Genomic DNA, 19798 nt, shown 5'->3' with positions numbered 1-19798 from the left:
AGCCTTCAACTCAGCCACTTTCTGTGTAACTCCATTTTTTCTGGTTGGTCGTGGGGCCTGAACTCTGGGCCTGGGCACTGTCCCTGAGCTCTTCAGCTCAAGGCTAGCGCTCTACCACTTGAGCCACAGCGCCACTTCCAGTTTTCTGGCTGGCTTTGAACCATGATTCTCAGAGCTCAGCCTCCTGAGTAGCTAGGACTACATATATAAGCTACTGGTGCCCAGCATATAAATCCATTTTTGAACTCCACTTCTGAGATTTACGTTTTCACCTATAAGGTGGGGAATTGAAAAGCTACTTGTTACAGTTTCTATATGAAATGCCCTTCAAAGACTCGTGAAATGAAAAGGCTTGATCCCCAGGGCAGAGGTGCTCAGAGGTGGAGGCAAAGCCTCCTGACTAATTATCCCTACTTCACCAAATTGTTGTGTTGATTCTGTTAGGCAAATCCATGTTTCTCAAATGCATCCTAATCTACTAATTCCTTCTTAGATATCTGATTTTTTTCTGACAGCTTCCTGTCATTATGACTAATTTCGGGGACTGGGAAGGTAGCTCAATGGTAGAGCGCTTGCCTTGCATGCATGAGGCCCTGAGTTCGATTCCTCAGCACCACATAAGCAGAAAAAGCTGGAAGTGGTGCTGTGGCTCAAGTGGTAGAACACTCGCCTTGAGTTGAAGAGCTGAGGGACAGTGCCCAGGCCCAGAGTTCAGGCCCCACGACTGACCAAAAAAAAAAAAAAAAAAAAGGCTAATTTTGAGGTCTGGAATGTGGAAACTGTATGGTACACAGGTAGACAGGAAGGGGAGTGGAGAACCTTTTAAGCTGTGGAGAGAAGCCCAGGGAGAAAAGGAAGTTAGAAAGAGAGTTGAAGAGAACATGACAAGGATGAAGAATCTGTCCATCCTTAACAGCAGTGTTTTCATCCCCCTATGACTAAGCCCTGAGTAGGAGGTGAAACAATACTTAGAAAAGCTTTGGGATCCGGGCCCTGTTGACTCACACCTGTACTTCTAGCTATTGAAGAGGCTGAGATCTGAGGATTGTGGTCCTGGTGGCATCCAAAGCCATCACATGGGCATAACCATGAACTGTTACCTAGTGACCTTGTTGATCACAGACCGACTAGTACAGCCAATGTGCCCATGCGGTGGGGGCAGCACCCACTGGAATGTGGGTCTTCACCCATGCAAGGTGCCTGGGCATCACCTGCCTGTAGTACCTGGGCTTCAATTCCTCCGCTGGCTCAGAAAGGCCAGGCTTCCTCTAGAATCTCTAAAGCAGAATCTGTCCTTGTCTTCTCCTGATTTCTGGGGGAAAGCTGTGTTGCCAGTCAGGATGGGCTAGGTTTTGGTGCAGTAACAAATGATCCCCAACATTTCTTGAGTTAGCACACAAAACCACATTGCTTGCTCACCCAATGCCATCTCTCAAGTGTACTGTATTTCCTTTGTGACCTCAAGATCCAGTTCACTTCAGCCTCATGCAATATGTACTTCCAAGATGTAGGAAGTACAGGAAGGAAGTCCGAACAGGTCTCCAGCAGTTGACTGAATGCTTTAGCCAGTGAGTGACCCGTTGCTTTGGCCAGCACCCTATAATGTGGCTGACTTGAGCACTAGTGTTGTCTGCCTCTTGGAGTGGATGAGACCAGAGAACAAGGGGGGCAAATGGTGCCCCCCCAGCCAGCAGAGGGACAACAGCCCTGCTTCCCAAAATCACCTGTCCAAGTTCTGACTGGTAGCTAAACAACTCAAGTGGGACTCTATCCCTTTCTTGAAGTACTTCGGCAGCTCAGAATCTGTCCATTTCCGAATGCCGAGAATCCCCAAGATGGGAGCTGTCCAGCTGCGTGGAGTGCTGAATCACCACCCAGGCACGGGATGGAGGCAATGGATGAGGTAGAGATGGAGGCAGTTAAAAGTTGAATGGAGCTGGGCGCCGGTGGCTCACACCTGTGATCCTAACTACTCAGGAGGCTGAGATCTGAGGATCACGGTTCAAAGCCAGCCTGGGCAGAAAAGATCGTGAGACTCTTATCTCCAATAAACCACTAGAAAACCAGAAGTGGTGCTGTGGCTCAAGCGATAGAGCATTCGCCTTGAGCTGAAGAGCGCAGGGACAGTGCCCAAACCCAGAGTTCAAGCCCCACGACCCACAGAGAAAAAAAAAGTTGGACGGAGCTGGGTACCGGTGGCTCACGTGTGTAGTCCTAACTACTCAGGAGGCTGAGATCTGAGGATCATGGTTCAAAGTCAGCCCAGGCAGGAAAGGCCGTGAGACCCTTATCTCCAATAAACCTCTCAGAAAACTGGAAGTAGCACTGTGGCTCAAGTGGTAGAGTGCTTGCCTTGAGCTGAAGAGCTGAAGGACAGCGCCCAGGCCCAGAGTTCAAACCCCATGACTGACAAAAGAAAAAGTTTGACAGCATTTGCTTGGGTGACTATTGTCAGCTCCCACCCCACTGCTGCTTCAGGAGCAGACCTGGTGCCAAGAGACAGATCAAGCTCAAGAGAGACAGGAAGGAACAGCTGATAGCGTGGACAGCACAAGGTCCCAACAATAAACAGATGACTAGGAAGTCTGGAGGCACTGCACTGCCATTATTCCGCTTGTGATCTGGGCCATGGCCATTGTATTCGCCCACCTTCAGTTTTCTCACATGGACACATAGAGGTAGTATATGTTTCTCTAGACTTACTGTTCTCTTGGCCAAACAACCACCCCCTTGCCAATTGCAAAGCCCAGGTGCTTACCCCTATAGTTAATCCCACATGAGCCTACCATAGGGGGATGATCCAATACAAGATTTCCTGGAATATCTCTGAACCTTCACCCCTGCCCACTGCCAGCCAGCCCATTGACTGTGACTCCATTATGTTGTTATGATGACAGGAGGGAACACTGGCTTTTCCCAGGTCCTTTTCTGAGCCTTGAGAGGAAGGGTTCATCCAGAAGTCTTGCCCTTTGCCTCCATGGTAGATTCCTTCTCCCCATGCTTCCTCCCCAGCATCTGTAATTCTCTCCAGAATCCTTATTTGACTCCTGTATCCATTCTTCCCTTCTGGAGAATAATCACAGCAAGAGAGGCTGATGGGGTGGAACTGAACCTCACCCTCCAAGGACAGGCTAATTGGTCTCAGCCAGGCTGGGTGATCTCATCTCTCAGTGATCAAGGCAATGTCAGGTACAGTAACTCAGGCTCATTCAATAGTACATTCGGTCAGGCATGTGCTGGGCTGTTAACACTCCTGCCTGATGAGCATTACAACACAGGATTCATTCATGATACTGCTACCATCCAGTGGCCACTATGGAAACTGCAGGATCTAATGTTTGCTTGTCTGTCTGCCATATTCTCTTTCTCCTTCCACCATAGCTTATCTTCTTCTTCCCACCCCTTCTCTCTCCTGTTTCTGTTCATTCTCTTCTCCTCCCAAACAGCCTGTGCACCCCATTATTCCAGTCTAATATCAAACACCACCCATGCCAGCCTCTGGCCTGCATTTATCTTTGATGACTCATTTGAACCAACTTGAATCAGTTCTCTGTTGGACAGTGATCATCCACTCCAACCTTGGTGGCATAAAGCGGGAGCGTCTATGGCTCCCCTCTCTCACCATTTAGGAGGTTGGCTTATGAGTGATCTCCAATCGGGCTCTGTTTGCAAGGTCAGGCTGGTGGTGGCTGGGGCTGGAGTCACTTCCAAACTTTTCCTACCCATGCACCTCGTTTTCCCAGACGCCTGTATGAGTATGTGAGAGGGCTGGTATTGTTAAAAAGCTATTAGTGTGCTGTTTTTTGCTTTACTAAAACTATAAAATGATGATGGCTACTCCTCCAGCACAGCAGTCAGAAAGTCAAGCGCCTCGCGCTTACCTCAGTTAATAGACCCCACCTCCGCCCCCACCACAGGCCTCACACTTGCAATCCTCCAGCCTCAGCCTCCCAAGTGCTACAGTCCTGCATCACCACACTGATCCAGCGAGACTTAAAAACAAGATCTTTACAGATGCTGCGATTTATCCTGTTTTCACACACATGTGTGTGTCACGTGGGGACGCTTACGTGGGAGAAATCCTGCAGGGCATGTATTCTTAACACCTTCTCGCCCGCAGCGCCGGTGACGTCACGTGTCACGCGTCTTTTCGGTCAAGGGACTGCAGCCGTCGTCTGCCAGGGGTGAACTTGGCTCAGGGCGGTGGCCGCGGCGCCTTCTGGGTAGCGTGGTCCCGGAAACTCAGCCGCGCTCTGTGGAGGGCCTTGGAGAGCGTATACGTCACTTCCGGGCACCTGCCCAGACGCGCTTCCGGTGCTCCGCTTGGCTCCTCTGGGACCGGGTTCCGCAGCCTCCGCCTTCTCCGGCCGCGGGGCCTGCTGCTGACTGGAAGCCAAGTCGGCGTCCCCCGAAGTTAGAGAAGGGCTGGCGGCGGGCTCCGGGTCCTCGGGGCGGAGCTGGCCTTCCGCAGGCCGGGCAGCGCTGGGCTCCGGGCCCGCAGGCCGCGGCCCCCGGCCCGCCGTGCGGGGCAGGGGCGGGCAGGGGTTGTGCGTGAATCCCAGGAGTTGGGGTTGGGTGCGGGAGCCGCGCGGGGGCCTGGGGCCCTGCGGCCCCTGATGAGTGCGGAGGCAGAGCCTGCGGGGCGGGGCGCCGCGGCGGGGCGCGGGGGGCGCGGCGGGGCGCACGGCCGAGGGCGTGGCTTCCCCCTCACGTCCCCAACGCCTGTCGGCGCTCCAGCCTCCACGCTGCGTATCCGGAGTTGTCCAGACCGTGTCCGCCGTCACCCGGCCTAGGATCACACAGTGTAGGTGAAAGGAGCCGTTTAAAGCTGTTTAGATTTCCGTTACTTTAGAGCTAGGGCGTGGAAGATAACGCTCGCAAGTCCTCAGCTGTCTACTAGTGACAGCTGAGAAGCGAATGCCAGCTCCGTAGTTAGGACTAGGTCCTCTTGTGAAGCTGAACAGGGACACCCACCAGTCAAAACAGATAAACACCTTAAGCCACTTGCATCCTTTCTTACTGGAACCTCTTCATCTCACTGGCTAAACACATTAGCAGAAAAATAGGTAAGTGACATAATATCAACGTTTTCCTGTGTTAATAAATATTTTTATCCTAGCTTCAATTTTAATGCTGCAATACCGTTCCTAACTTTGGGTATATTAATTTTTATTGGACCAGTGTTCTAGTATTGGATTCAGGTTATGTTTTTATTTTTCCAAAGGAGATACTAATTGACAGTAATTCAGTAGAAAACATGGGTGCACTCAAGAAAAACGGCTCATTTCACGACTTTTAACTAGACGTTTCCTCCATCTGTGGGTTTCCTGGACCGTATTGGTCTCAGGACCATTTCTGTACATGGGTGTGTGTCTGTCTTGCTAGGTACTTGTAAGAACTGCCGCGCTAGCCAGACCTCTCACGACTCCCTTCCGCATTCTTCCTTACTCAGCTCTGCTTTCACCTCTCTTGGCCCTTTCTCAAGAGCACCTGAAAATGAACGAATTCCAGGTAAGTTGTTTAGGGATTTACCTCCCACATTTTTCAGTGGATTTCAAGAAATTTATAGTTTGCACATTCAGATGAAATAGGAGGAGGATATAAAATTCAGCTTCTGACAAAATAGGAATATCAGATCAGTACTGGAAAAAAATCTAAGCATACCAAATCATACAGTACTTTAGACTTATTCAAGTTGTTTCAGAAAGATCCAGGCAAAATAAAACAGACCTTACTTACATTGGTAATTAGTATAACTTTTCTGTCATTTATACATAAACATTTTCTTCGATAACCTTTGAATAAAAGCTGCAAAGGCTTTCACCAAAACCCTCTGTGAAAGGAACACAGTGGATTTCCTGAGACTCCTATATCCAGGCAAGCAGAGGAGTTACAGGGAACTAGCTCATTATCATATGTGTGGACAGCACTCTGCCGTTTTCCATGATCTTGGGATAAAACTGAGAGTAGATGGTTTACATGATTTCAGTTGTACTTTTAAATGTACTGTGTAAAAGTTTTTCACTTGCTTTCCTCATTTCAACTCATTTCATTCAGTCTGTGGTGTCTCAACATCTCACCTGCCTCCATGGAGCCTTTCTAGTAAAAGCAGTGACCTACATATTTTCAAACCCAGTGGATGTTTTCCAGTGCAACACACACACACACACACACACACACACACACAAAGTTCACCTTCAATAATTATTGTAATATCATTCACAAGATTCTCTTTCTAATCTCTCTAGTCATTTCCACCATTATATGGTCTTCTTTTTGTACCATAAACATTGCTATTCCACAATTAGCCCACTATTATTTTATACCATTTGTGGTTTGATTTTTTTTTCATACCATTTGTGGTTTTAACTTGCAATATTTTGTGCTCAAAATCTTGTACTACTTCTAAGAGCCTCAGCCTGAGATTTTCGGTTACCCCTTCTGTAAAAAATGTTCCATAACCCCTCGGCGTTCCCCAGGTCCAAAATAGAAATAAGATTTATAATCTGTTTAACTTGTTTCCTCTTTAATTCTCTGTCAGTGCCACTACCATCCTACCAGTGTGCAAGCTAGAAAGAAAGTGAGATTCCTTCTTTTTGCCTTCCCCTTCCTACTTCCCTGTCTTGGTATTTCTCCTAGATTGTCAAAAGATTTCTCAGTTGTCTGCCTCCTTTGGCCTTAAGACTGTTGCTCAAACTGGATAGGCCACCAAAAGGCCAAGGCTCCTTTAGATGACTTAGAAAGTTATTCATGTTGGGCTGGGAATGTGCTTTGTGGTAGAGTGCTTGCCTAGCATGCTTGAAGCCCTAGGTTCAATCCTCAGTACCACATAAACAGAAAAAGCCAAAGTGGTGCTGTGGCTCAAATGGTAAGAGCACTAGTCTTGAGCAAAAGAAGCTCAAGGACAGTGACTAGGCCCTGGGTTCAAGCCTCAGGAATGGAAAAAGAAAAGGCTATTCATGTCACAACCACTTCCTACTTATTTAATTCCTGCCACTCTAAGCCTTTCCTTCAATATCTAGATGCTGGTCAAACTGTTAGGTGCCAAATAGTTTGCAAGATAGACATTTAGCTTGGACAAGAGAGACCTTATCTCTGGCTCCATGGAGGTTGCAGACTAGGGAAAGAGACATTTCATTTCACAAATACCTGTGGTGAGCTGATTTTCAACTTGGTCAGACTTATCTGTCCATATAAGTAACACCTTTCATACAAAGACTATCTGTTCATACTCTCTGTCTCTTTCATCTCTTTGAGTCATTGCACCTGCACACCTCTCCAGTAGAACAAACTGAGGTGTGGTTTCAGGCTTCCTGAGAGACCACATGTTGGAACCAAATGTTGCAGTCGGAAGTGCGTGCACATCAACTCACCTTGGGTGTGAACTGTGAATTCAGGAAAAGGGGAAATGAGAAGAATGTGGGCAGAAAAAGTGCCCTTCCTTGCCCTCTTCCATGTACCACCATATGGTCTGGCCATATGCTCCTGGAGAAGTCCCACGTGCTGATGGCAGTCCCGCACTGAGGCTCCTGCCGCCTCTGTGAGGCTTTGTAGTAGGCAGTGTAATGACAACGCCTCTCACTCTGCATTGCTTCCATTCTTTCCTCTCTTCCCTGCCTCCCTCTCCTGCTGTCCTGGCCCAAAGCTCCCACTGATATCATAGCACTTAGTTTTTGCTTTCATTGGGCTCTATTAAAGTAATCCCAACTAAAACCCAACTCTATCTTGGTAGACATAAATAATCTACTTGTATGTATTTTTTTAATCTGTGTGGGAAAAATAGAAGCAATGACACTTAAAATATTTTTATTTATGGGGCTGATACTTAGGGCCTTTACTCCTTGAGCCTCATCTCCAATCCTTTTGAGGTTTTTCCTTTTTTTTTTTTTTTTGAGAGGATTTCACACTAACTCCAGGCACAATCCTCCTATCTCTACCTCCCAAATAACTGTAATTACAGGTGTGTACCACCACACCCAAACCTAATATATGTATATGGAATCTCTTGGTTACAAATATGCTAAAAGTGAGAGTTTAGTCTGGTATTTATATATCAAAGTTTGAATCACTGAATGTGACAATTACAAATTCATACTCTGGTGTAGGTGTGATGTTTTCATGATTCACATACCATGCTGTTATTGCCATCAGTGATACTTTTTTTTTTTTTTTTGTCAGTTATGGGGCTTGAACTCTGGGCATGGGCACTGTCCCTTAGCTCTTCAGCTCAAGGTGAGTGTTGTACCACTTGAGCCACAGCACCACTTCTGGTCTTCTGGTGGTTAATTGGAGATAAGAATCTCACAGGATGATGCTGGGAAGGTGGCTCAGTGGTAGAGCGCTTGCCTTGCATCCCTGAGGCCCTGGGTTCGATTCTTAAACACCACATAAGCAAAAAAGAAAAAAGCCAGAAGTGGCACTGTGGCTCAAGTGGTAGAGTGCTATCCTTGAGCTGAAGAGCTGAGGGACAGCGCCCAGGCCCAGAGTTCAGGCCCCACGACCGGACCCAAAAAAAAAAAAAAAATCTCACAGACTTTCCTGCCCTGCCTGGCTTTGAACAGTGATTCTCAGATCCCAGCCTCCTGAATAGCTAGAATTACAGGTGTAGGTCACTGGCACGCAGCCATTACTGATACTTTTCAAGAGAGTGAAAACTTCTGAGATACCAATCCAAATCCAACTTTTTTAATGTACCCAGTATTGAATTTCAGGAAAATTTATGATGTTAGAGAGATAGATAATAAGCAGATAAACAGAAAGAAAAAGATCATTGTGAACAAATTTGTAATTGTATAGATGAGTATTTAGGACATTAGAAAGTTATGTCACGGGCTGGGAAGGTGGCTCAGTGGTAGAGTGCTTACCTTGCATGCCTGAGGCCCTGGGAAGGTGGCTCAGTGGTAGAGTGCTTACCTTGCATGCCTGAGGCCCTGGGTTTGATTCCCCAGCACCACATAAGCAAAAAGAAAAAAAAAAGCCGGAAATGGCGCTACGGCTCAAGTGGCAGAGCGCTGGCCTTGAGCTGAAGAGCTGAGGGACAGCGCCCAGGCCCAGAGTTCAGGCCCCATGACCGGACCCCCCCCCCCAAAAAAAAAAAGTTATGTCAGGCTTAGGACATTTCTGAGGCTGACCTGTATGGTGTAATTCATCTACTGTCCCTTGTTCCATCTCTCTCTGTCACATACTAGCAGCATCCCACAGAACTTTGGCAGCCCCCAAATTCTTGCACAGATTCAAGGGGCAGGTGTGACCGACGCTGAGAACCACTGCAGAGTGATGATGGCAGAGGGCATCCCAAAATAAGCCCCGTCCCCCACATACTGCCAGCTGCTTTTGACCAAGTTTCCATGTTTCAGTCCTCCTTAGCTTTTATCCCCACGTGGTTTGTGACCTGAGCCAGGAACCATGTCCTCATTCCTTTTCCCTCTGCCTCTGGGCTGCGTGTGTGCAGAGTACTTAGCTGCTCTTCTGCCTCAGTGGAGAGTCTGCACTACCTGTGGGTCTCCCCATGAGAAAGGCCCCTGATGTATTTCTCTTGGTGCCCCCATTAAGCAGTGCAGCTCACATTCATGTTCCTCATTTCATTTTGTGAACCCTGCTCTGAAATCAGGCCACTTGAGTTTCTTTTCCCTTTATGATGAGCACAGATCCATTTCTGAGAAAGTGAATACAGCCACTGGTCCTGCTGTGAAGGGCACTGTTCTGTCTGTGGGCAGAGGACTGATGATCTGTGATATCTCACTGCTTCTCCAACTCATTGCCTTTTGCTTCCAGTAATTTTGTAATATTCTAATTATCAAGATCTTATATGTACACTGTGTGCCTGTAACTACAAGTTACTATTCATTGTTAGGAAGCTTGTAACTTTTTGGAGGGAATAACTAATGGGGGACATAATTCGGGTAATGTGACTACTTCTGATTTATGTATGGAGGACCATTGCCTGATGACAGGAGGGATGTTATTAAATCACTGCTGAGGTGTGTTGTGTCACATGAGGATGTGGAGGCTAGGAAGGCAGGCTAAGGTAACCTAGAAGTTGTGTGGTACACTGTCTGCAGCGTCCCAGAGCACAGGGAATGCACATGTGTTGGCAGAATGGAAAGGCTGTTCCATATTTTTTTTTTACTGTTTTATTTTTAAATAAATTTGGACTTTGAAAAAATCATACAGAAAGAACTTACAGTCCTTTGTCTCTCATGACCTCAAGACTTTACTGGCCAATTACCCTACAGTTCATTCCAGCCCGATTACAATGCCTTTGTCTCAGATGGAGTAAGCTGACTCTCATAATCTACACTCAAGTTATCTGTCTTCTCAGCTAGGTCTACACATGTGGAAAACAATTTTCCTATGGAGAAGAGCTGAGGGCATGGATTAAGTGATAGAGTGTCTGCCTAGCAAGCCTATGACTCGAGTTCAAACACCAGTACCATCCCCCCCCCCCAAATAAAAACAACAAAACTTTTTAAGTAGATAATTGTATACAGCTGTTTTTCACCTATAGTTACCACTGAATGGAATCAGAATGCTCTTCTCCACAGTTACTTTGGGCAGTTCTTTCCTTTATCTCATCCACTATGCCTGTTGCTTCTTCCCCCTGGGGCTTGAACTCAGGGCCTGGTGCTGTTCCTGAGCTTGTGTGCTCAAGGCTAGCACTCTACCACTTTGAGCCACAGTGCCATTTACAGCTTTTTGGTAGTTAATTGGGGATAAGAGTCTCAGACTTTCCTGCCCAGGCTGCCTTTGAACCACAGTCCTTAGATCTCTAGCCTCCTTAGTAGCTAGGATTACAAATGTAAGCCATTGATGCTTGGCTGTTACTTGTTTTTAAGAAAGTTAATTTATATGGCACTATTTGTGTTTTGTTTGCAATTCCCTTTCCATATCGTGTTTGATTTTAGTTATTTGTTTTGGGGGTAGGTGACATTGCTGTCATTCTGAGTCAAAACTGCATAGAAAGACATTTATAGAAGGGCCACTTGTTCCTCATCTCTTCTTCCCTTTTCCCATTTCTGTCTCCCCACCCTCTCCAAGAGGTGGCTAAGTTCATTCATTTCTGGTTACCCCTCTGAATTTCTGTATTACACACATGGTGTTTTTGTGTGTACTTCCTTATAGCTCTTCCTTTTGTACATAAAGATAGCACCGTAGATATTCTTCACTTTTCTTAGCAGTATACCCTGGAGATCACTACATGTCCATTCATAGAGACCTTTCTCATTCTCCCAGTCACCTCATTTTGCCTTCTGACTACCATTCTTTGTCTCTTCTGACTTCCAAAACCAAATATCCACCTGTCAAATGGATATTTATGCCCACACTTCAAGAATTTCAAACATAGCGTCTAAAATGTTCCACTCCATTAGCTTCTTCTGCTCAGATCTTTTGTTGTTGGTTTGTTCTACCAGCCTCAGCATACAACATTCATATCTACTGATCTGATGATGCTAAGTAATTGCACAAAACATCTGCAGCGCCAGCCAACCAGAGGCCAGCTCATCCTGCTCCTTGTCATTGCAAGATCCGCTCCCTCCTTCCTGCTCCCACTGGAACTGCCCGAGGTCCTGTCTCACAAGACATCTTCATTTGACTTTTAATCTGCTCTCTATTTTTCAGAATAGGAGATAGAAACATTTTCTTTAGAGAACCAGATGATAAATATTTTCAGCTTTCCTAGCCACATGGTGTCTGTCAGATCTATTCATCATAAGGTTGTAGCAAACAGTCACCAGCAATGTGTAAACATGATATGGCCAGATCTAGAGCTCAGCAGATGGCTTCTGTCCACGGCTGTTGTTTGCCAACCCCTATATTCTGAAGCATTTTTTCTAAAATACACATTTGGCCACAGTACTCCAGTATGTCATATATATGCCATTATACATACATACATATATATATATATATATATATACACACACACACATACATACATATATATTTCCACTATTCAATGACAAAGTCAAGAACAAGAAATACTCGAGGGAGTATTGTGTTAATATCTTGGCTAAAATAATGAGAGAATAATCATACTTAATTGGTATTAAAACATAGCTTAAATCAACTATAATTACACGATAATTTCTAGGTAAACATATGTATTAGTAGATATGCAAGAATGTTTTACAGATGTATTGCACTGAGTAAAAAGTCTTGAGATTGAATTCTAGGGGAAAATGGCCTCTGTTCTCTGCCTTCTGTCCAGGCTCCCAGGTTCTTTTATACAGAAATAGCTGTGAGTTTTAATATTTACATCTGTCTTGTCTAGTGTATTTTTTTGTTGATCACATTTTGACAAAGCACACTGTTATTTCACATCCAAAAGTACCCCTTCCAAAGAAGTCTAACGACAAAATGGAAAAACTACTCTTCTCCTTTATTTATTTATTTATTTTGGGTCCGGTCGTGGGGCCTGAACTCTGGGCCTGAGCGCTGTCCCTCAGCTCTTCAGCTCAAGGCTAGCGCTCTACCACTTGAGCCACAGCGCCACTTCTGGCTTTTTTTCTTTTTTGCTTATGTGGTGCTGAGGAATCGAACCCAGGGCCTCAGGCATGCAAGGCAAGCGCTCTACCACTGAGCCACCTTCCCAGCCCAACTTTTCTCCTTTTGTGGTCATCCATTTCTGTGTGTCTGACTATCGTTGCTCTTTTCTGAAGGTATGTGTTTCTGTGTTGCTTCATCAGAATGGATGCCCCTTGAGAGCAGGACCAGTATTTTTAGGAGAGTCAGTATTTAGGACATAGTGCAAACGCCATACATTTTAAAAATTCATGTTAAAACAATGAATAGGATGGGCTGGGACACAGCTCAAGTGGTAGAGCACTGCCTGGCAAGCATAAGGCCCTGAATTTAAACCCCAGCACTGCCCCCCCCCCTGCAAAAAAAGTGACAGGATATTTCTAATTTTCTAGCCTCCACAAACAATACCACCTTAGGGCATACGGTTAACCACAGCAGTGGTCTTACATTTGATGTTCCCATAGATTTGATGTCACTTGGTTCTAATCAGCTTAAATATGCTCTTTCAGAAATCCATTTCCTTCACGGACTTGACAGTGGACTTCACCCATGAGGAGTGGCTGCAGCTGGGCCCTGTGCAACGGCTCCTGTACAGGGAAGTGATGCTGGAAAACTACAGCAACCTCATCTCAGTGGGTGAGTGTGCTGTCCTGCGCAGCTCCCCAGAGTACCCTTCCCTTCTGTGCCAAGTCTTTAGAATCAAATTACCTGGTCTTGAGCATCAGGGGAGAAAGATGATTCAGAAACATTTGTGTGAGCATACACAGGCACATTCACGCACACACATACTCTGCTTTCTCCCACCCTTCACTAAATGTTCTGACTTCACCCGTTAGAGTCCCTGAAATCCAAAGAGCTTGTTCCAGTTCTGTCTGTGTCTTTTGTCTTTTCTCATTAACAGGGATACATACTAGCAAACCAGATGTGATCTTCAAGTTGGAGCAAGGGGAAGAACCATGGATAGGGGATGAAATCACAAGTCAGAACCACACAGGTGCGTAAATGATAACTGAGCTGGCAGAAACCATGGACTTGAGTTCCTGTGTGGCTGGTGATGACAGAGCTCTGGAGGTGGTGTGAGGTCAATGAGCTGTCATGCCACAGATTCCTAAGCACTCTCCCCAAATGTACATCTTCAATTGAAGCTTATAAAGATTTTTTGCCACTGAGTGACCTATCCCCAGAACCTAAGGTCCTCTTTTGCCACAACCATTTTTATGGCATTCTCTCCTTGCCTTCCTTGCCCCACTACTGTCATGGAACTGTGGTTTCTGCTTTTTTTTTAAATTGTGCCAGTACTGGGACTTGAACTCTGAGACTTGTGTATTGCTTAGGTTTTTTTCTCTCATGGCTGCTGCACTACTACTTAAGGGTCTTTGCTGGTTAATTGGAGAGAAGATTTAACAGATGTGCTGCTGGCTTCAAACTGAGATTCTCAGATCTCAGCCTCCAGTACCTAGGATTATAGGTGTGAGCCACTGATGCGCAGCTAGGCATGCTTTATATTCAAACTAATAAATGGAAATAAATAATATATAAATATATAAGTACATATGTGTATAAATATCAGTATATATGCATATGTATGTGTATATATACATATTTGTCTTTAGAATGTAAGGTTTTTGTTTTATTTTATTTTTGATTGGTTGTAGGGCTTGAGCTCGGGGCTTGGGCACTATCCATTCCTGAGCTATTTTGCTCAAGGCTAGTACTCTCCCACTTTGAGCAACGGTGCTTTGTCCAGTTTTCTGGTTGTTAGTTGGAGCTAAGACTCTCATAAACTTACTGCCCAGTCTGGCTTTAAACTGTGATTCTCAGATCTCAGCCTCCTGAGTAGCTAGAATTACAGGCAGAAGCCACCAGTACCTGGATTAGCAAGTAAGTTTTTACTAAGTGGCAGTGGCTTGAGTGAATTGAGGTTTGAAGTGTAATTTAGACAAAAAAGTCCATGAGACTTTATCTCCAAAATAACCAGCCAAAAGAAGGGATGGGGTAGTGACTCAAGTGGCAGAGTGCCAGATAAGCAAGCATAAGACTGCCAAGTTCAAACTCTAGTACCACCAAAAAAATAATAAATGTTAATTTTTTAAAGTTTATCGGTTAATGAAGATTGAGCCCCAAGCCTTGCACGTGCTCAGTGAGTGCTCTCCCACTTGAGCTATGCCCCAGCATTTCTTTCTGTTTTTATTTTGTTTTTGTGATAGGGTCCCCAGTTTTTGCCCAGGCTAGCCTCAAACTTTAGCTCTTCCTATCCCCACTGTCAAAGTAACTGGAATATTGTGGGCATGTGCCTGGCTTTAAAAATAAATCTTGATTTATATGATCTTTCTAATTTGTTGGGGTTTTTTGTTTGCTTGTTTGTTTTGTTTTTCCTCCCTATGGTTTAAGAAATAGAAATAGTTTTTATTCCCAGCCTTAGTAGAGTTGGGCGTAGGGTGGAGCAAATAAGTGTCCTAGCACAGAGCTTAAGAAGATCCTCCTCTCATTTTAGAGATGTAACTTCCCAGGCTGTCCGATTTCCTTTCTCTACTCGTAGCCATGCTCAAACGTCAGCGTTCCCTCCTCCCTGCAGAATGTCTTACCCTTTCCTTGTGTTTGTGTCAGCACCGACCATCTTTCTGAGGTCTTACTCCATCTTATTTTTCTCTTCAGTTCATACATTTTTCTATTGCAGTCAATACTTGAGTCAGCCACACTTCCAGTGTATGCAAGTATTGTTCCCTGTGGCTGTTTTTTTCCAGTCTATGCTTTGCCAAGTGTCAAGGGCTCTTGAGTGTTCTTTCTTTAATCCTGGGAGGCTGGGTTTGAAGTGTACACACCAGGGTATTGATATACACTCTCATTTCATAGCATTGCATGTGTGTAAAGCCTCACAAATTATTGTCCATTATGCTCCTTTCTAGAAGATGATGGTGCCTTAGAGAAGGATCCAGAAATGCAAGACAAACATTTGAAGCAAATTGTATTCAACAGTGAAACAATGATTACAGAAAAAAATGATGTATTTGGGAACACATTTACCCTGGGCATGAATAATCTTCCCTCAAGAGAAGTACTTTATAAATGTGATTCAGATAGAAACTGCTTGGAAATGAATTCAGAAATAATTGTAAAAGAGAGCGAAGAAAATGCAAAAGTTCCTAATGAACACAGTGGATGTGAGAAGTCACTACTCCATGCTAATCATGAGAAAGGTCATTCAGGAAAGAAAAAGTACAAAAGTAACCAGATGAGGGAAGTCAGGAGTCAAGATGAAGATGTTCTGCTGAACAGTGAGGCTTTGAAACTACCTCTCGCCCATAAGAAACACGGGAAGTCCTTCCAGTTGCCAGTTCTTTCTGCACAGAAGGAGAGACATGCTGAACAGAAGTCAAATGAATGTGAGGACTGTGGGAGAAGGTTTTCTAAAAGGTCCACCCTCGTTGCCCATCAGAGAATCCATACGGGGGAGAAACCCTATGCTTGCAGTGACTGTAGGAAAACCTTCCGTGTGAAGACAAGCCTCACACGACACCAGAGAATTCATACTGGAGAGAGACCCTACGAGTGCAGTGAGTGCGGGAAAACCTTCATCGACAAGTCTGCCCTCCTCGTGCATCAGAAAATTCACGGAGGGGAGAAATCCTATGAGTGTGATGAATGTGGAAAGACTTTCTTTCGGAAGTCAGCCCTCGCGGAGCATTTTAGGTCTCACACAGGGGAGAAGCCTTACGAATGTGAGGAGTGTGGGGAAGCCTTCAGCAAGAAATCTTACCTCATTGTACATCAGAGAACTCACAGGGGAGAGAAGCCAAATGAGTGTAAAGAATGTGGGAGAACCTTCTTCTGCCAGTCGGCTCTGACGGCACATCAGAGAATCCACACTGGGGAGAAACCTTATGAGTGCAGTGAGTGTGAGAAAACCTTCTTTTGCCAGTCAGCCCTCAATGTGCATCAGAGGAGCCACACGGGAGAGAAGCCCTATGAATGCAGTCAGTGTGGCAAGTTCTTATGTACCAAGTCTGCCCTAACTGCACACCAGGCCATTCACAGAGGAAAGAAGTCTTACGAATGTAGTGAGTGTGGGAAGCTCTTCTACCATAAGTCAACGCTGGCTATACATCAGAGCACTCACACTGGAGAGAAGCAGGAGGCGCTCAATCAGTGTGATGGAATGTCTTCTGTGCAGTCAGACTGCAGTGAGCGTGAGAGTGTGAGCACAGAGGAGAACCCTGAGTGTCCCGAGCCTGAGCATGAAGTCAGCAAGAGCCCACCCCCCCTACTAGGTCGGAGAACTATCTGGGACAAGCCCTATGAATGCAGTGATTGTGGGAGGGCCTACTGCAGGAAGTCAGCTCTCACACATCATCAGAGAACACACTCAGGTGAGAGACCCTATGAGTGTAACGAGTGTGGGAAAACCTTCTCCCAGAAGTTTTCCTTTAGTGAACATCTGCGAACTCACACTGGGGAGAAGCCATATGATTGTAAGGAGTGTGGGAAAACCTTCTGCCACAAGTCAGCCTTCAGAGTACATCAGAGAATTCACACAGGAGAAAAACCCTATGAATGTAATGAATGTGGGAAAACCTACCGCCGGCTGTGGACACTGAATGAACATCAGAAAATACACACAGGAGAGAAACCATATGAATGTGACATATGTGAGAAAACATTCCGCCACAAATCAAACTTCCTGTTGCATCAGAAAACCCACAAGGAGTGAGTTCCAAGAAGCAACAAGTAATTCACCTAATGCCAAAAGTAAATGGTATCAGTAAGGAGTTGGGAATTTTTCCTGTCAAGTCAGAGAGCTCACAATAGATGAGAGATACAGTCTGTTTCATAAATGAGGTGGAACAGTCATTGTAAACCATGAGAATGCTCGACACCATTTCAAACACCATGCCAAGTGTGCCTCCTCTTTGAATATGAAGCATGTTATTTAGGTTTAATTGTTGATTGTTCTCCATTCTTGGTATATGCTAGTGTGAGACCCTAATTTTACTTCATTCCAAACCAGTGCCACTTAATCAACAATGCAGACTGAATAATTTACAGCTTATAAATTTACAGTGTCTTGAAATCTCAGCTTGGTTTTTGCTTTCTAACCATGTCTCTGTTGTCTAATGTCAGCCCCCAGTCCCTGTATCTGCAAAGGTAACCAGAGGACTGGCTGGGGCAGCTCAGTTCTACTTGTGATGAGTTTAACACTGGAGCCTTTGATACAGCTGAGCAAATGAAAGCCCTTTCTAGGATGCTTCTAATGAAAGAGGGTGCAGCACAGCGGGAGTGTGATCCCCACACTTCCAGCAGTAGGAAAAAACAGATTTAAACAGCAAAAGTTTGAACCCAAGTTTATCTCTCTGATCTTACCTCATAATATCCACACATCAGTCAGTGGTTTGATTATATCAGTATGTTTTCAAAAACCTCTGGGATTATCTAATAAGCATGTTTGTAGATATATTCTTTGAAATTCAGACTCAGAAAAAGGAAGAGCCTCTATAATGCTAATTAGAAATGTATTAGATGAGTCAGGTGCTATAATTCCAGCTACTCAGGAGGCTGAGATCTGAGGATTGAGGCTTAAAGTCAGCCTAAGCAGAAAAAGTCTGTGAGACTCTTTATCTCCAGTTAACCACCAGAAATCCAGAAGTAGTGCTGTGGCTCAAAGTACGGTAGAGCGCTAGCCTTGAGCAAAAAGAGTTTGGGGACAGCGTCCAGGCCCCAAATTCAAGCCCCATGACTGACCAAAAAAAAAAAAAAAAAGTATTGTATGGATATAGGCATTTAGGACTGGATGCCTTTTATGGCCTAAATATTCTTAAGTCCTGACTTCTGTGAATGGGAAATGATAACCCATTTCTGGCCTCTCTGCCACGTTATGGAATGGCAGAGGTAAGATGAAATGGGTTCATCTCTGGTAAAACAGAATAATAACAGTTTTCTTAGCTCAAGTCTTTTCCTCTTTGTGGTGAGCTTTCCTTGCATTGCTTATGGCTATGCTGGTAGACTGGCCTCATTCGCTTCCTCAGCTAATGGCCTGCTTGGTGGTCACTTTAACCACCTATCAGCTCAGTCTCAATCAGTAGCAGAGGTCTGTTTGCTGTATTTGAGCCTGAACCTTCTCTATTTGGATTGTAGGGGTGGAAAAAGGTGCCTCCACCTGAAGCTTAATTTATCTGCCCATTTATTCAGTCCTTACTTGAGTCCTTCAGTGAGATAAGTGTATATAATATGTGTGCACAGGTATATATGTTAAATATATATGAACATATACTTAGATGTGAATACGTGTTGTGTGTATTTGTATACCATTCTTATGTAACTTATCTTTTGCTTTAAAATTGTCAGTAGATGGAGTTTCAAAGGCAATTTTTGTCACAACTTTGGCCAAGTTTTTTGCTGATATATAAATATTTAGCTTGGTCTTGCCAAACTTATTCTCTATTGTAAATGAAGCTGGTGGACTGCTTTGTAGCTTCAACTTGGCTTTGCTGAGATCTGTATACTCGCTGTCTGTAGCTGTACTGTCTGCTTGTTCACTTGCCTTGAGTTAGAAAACCAGAGTTCTGCCTAATGCTGTATTTTCTTTCCTATGGGTTTGATTGCTATTATATAGATGGAAAAGCTATATGGTGAGACATTTTTTCAAATATGATGAAAAATATAAATGTCTACATCCAAGAAGTTCAGTAAGCTTCAGACAGTATAAAAAATAAGCCCAGCAAAATAAAACTTTAAGGCACATAGAAATCAAAATCCAATTTAATAAAGAGAAAAATCTTTAAAATAGCCAAAAGGACATGACACATAGGAAATATTTTCCCAGGGCTGACATAACAAATGAACCTAAGCCGTGTGATCTACAACCACAGAAATCTGAGGTTAGAAGTCTGAGGTCAAGGCTGTGTTCTTTCTGAAGGTATTAGAAGATGGTCTTCCCCAGGCTTCTTCTAGCTGCTCTGGCCGTGCATTGGTTTGTGTCAACTTTTTTTTTCTTGGTGGCCCTAGGATTCGAAATCAGTGCCTTGCCCTGCTAGAAAGCACTCTACAGTGGAGTAATACTTCCAGCCCTTTTTGCTCTGTTTTTAGCTGGGGCCCATCCTTTTGCCTGGAGCCTCAGACAGCTCCATAGTAATTGGAATTTCTGGTATGAACTACCAGACTACCTTGTTTGTTGAGATTATAGCGGGGTTCAAACCATGACCCTGCCTCTATCCTACCTGAGAGGCTAGGATTATAGGAGATGTGCCATCCACCTAGCCCTCTAATATTTACATGACATTTT

General features: G+C 44.7%; 1 protein-coding gene across 4 annotated transcripts; it reads left to right on the top strand.

Annotated features, from left to right (window-relative positions):
* Positions 1-4392: 4392 nt before the first annotated feature.
* On the top strand, positions 4393-17579 carry Znf334 (zinc finger protein 334). Of its 4 annotated transcripts, none has more exons than XM_042694589.1 (5): positions 4393-4397; positions 5386-5511; positions 13032-13158; positions 13424-13516; positions 15429-17579. In XM_042694589.1, exons 2-5 carry the CDS (start codon positions 5497-5499, stop codon positions 17228-17230), a joined length of 2037 nt encoding a protein of 678 aa, XP_042550523.1. In that variant the 5' UTR covers positions 4393-4397; positions 5386-5496; the 3' UTR covers positions 17231-17579. The 4 variants fall into 4 exon arrangements, with proteins under 4 accessions (XP_042550523.1, XP_042550521.1, XP_042550522.1 ...); XM_042694587.1 differs by lacking the exon at positions 4393-4397 and adding an exon at positions 4699-5066 and having other exon boundaries at positions 5453-5511; XM_042694588.1 differs by lacking the exon at positions 4393-4397 and adding an exon at positions 4699-5066.
* The last annotated feature ends 2219 nt before the right edge of the window (positions 17580-19798 follow it).

Source organism: Dipodomys spectabilis, unplaced genomic scaffold, assembly GCF_019054845.1.
Source record: "Dipodomys spectabilis isolate Male_0828 unplaced genomic scaffold, ASM1905484v1 ptg000175l, whole genome shotgun sequence".
Taxonomy (NCBI): Eukaryota; Metazoa; Chordata; class Mammalia; order Rodentia; family Heteromyidae; genus Dipodomys; species Dipodomys spectabilis.
The sequence above is the reverse complement of the archived record's forward strand: the minus strand, read 5'-3'. Positions and strand labels throughout refer to the sequence as shown.

Coding starts and splice junctions, on each gene's coding strand:
- Znf334 (XM_042694589.1), top strand. Junction 13,159..13,423: donor CAGCAACCTCATCTCAGTGG/GTGAGTGTGCTG, acceptor TCTCATTAACAG/GGATACATACTAGCAAACCA. Junction 13,517..15,428: donor CACAAGTCAGAACCACACAG/GTGCGTAAATGA, acceptor GCTCCTTTCTAG/AAGATGATGGTGCCTTAGAG.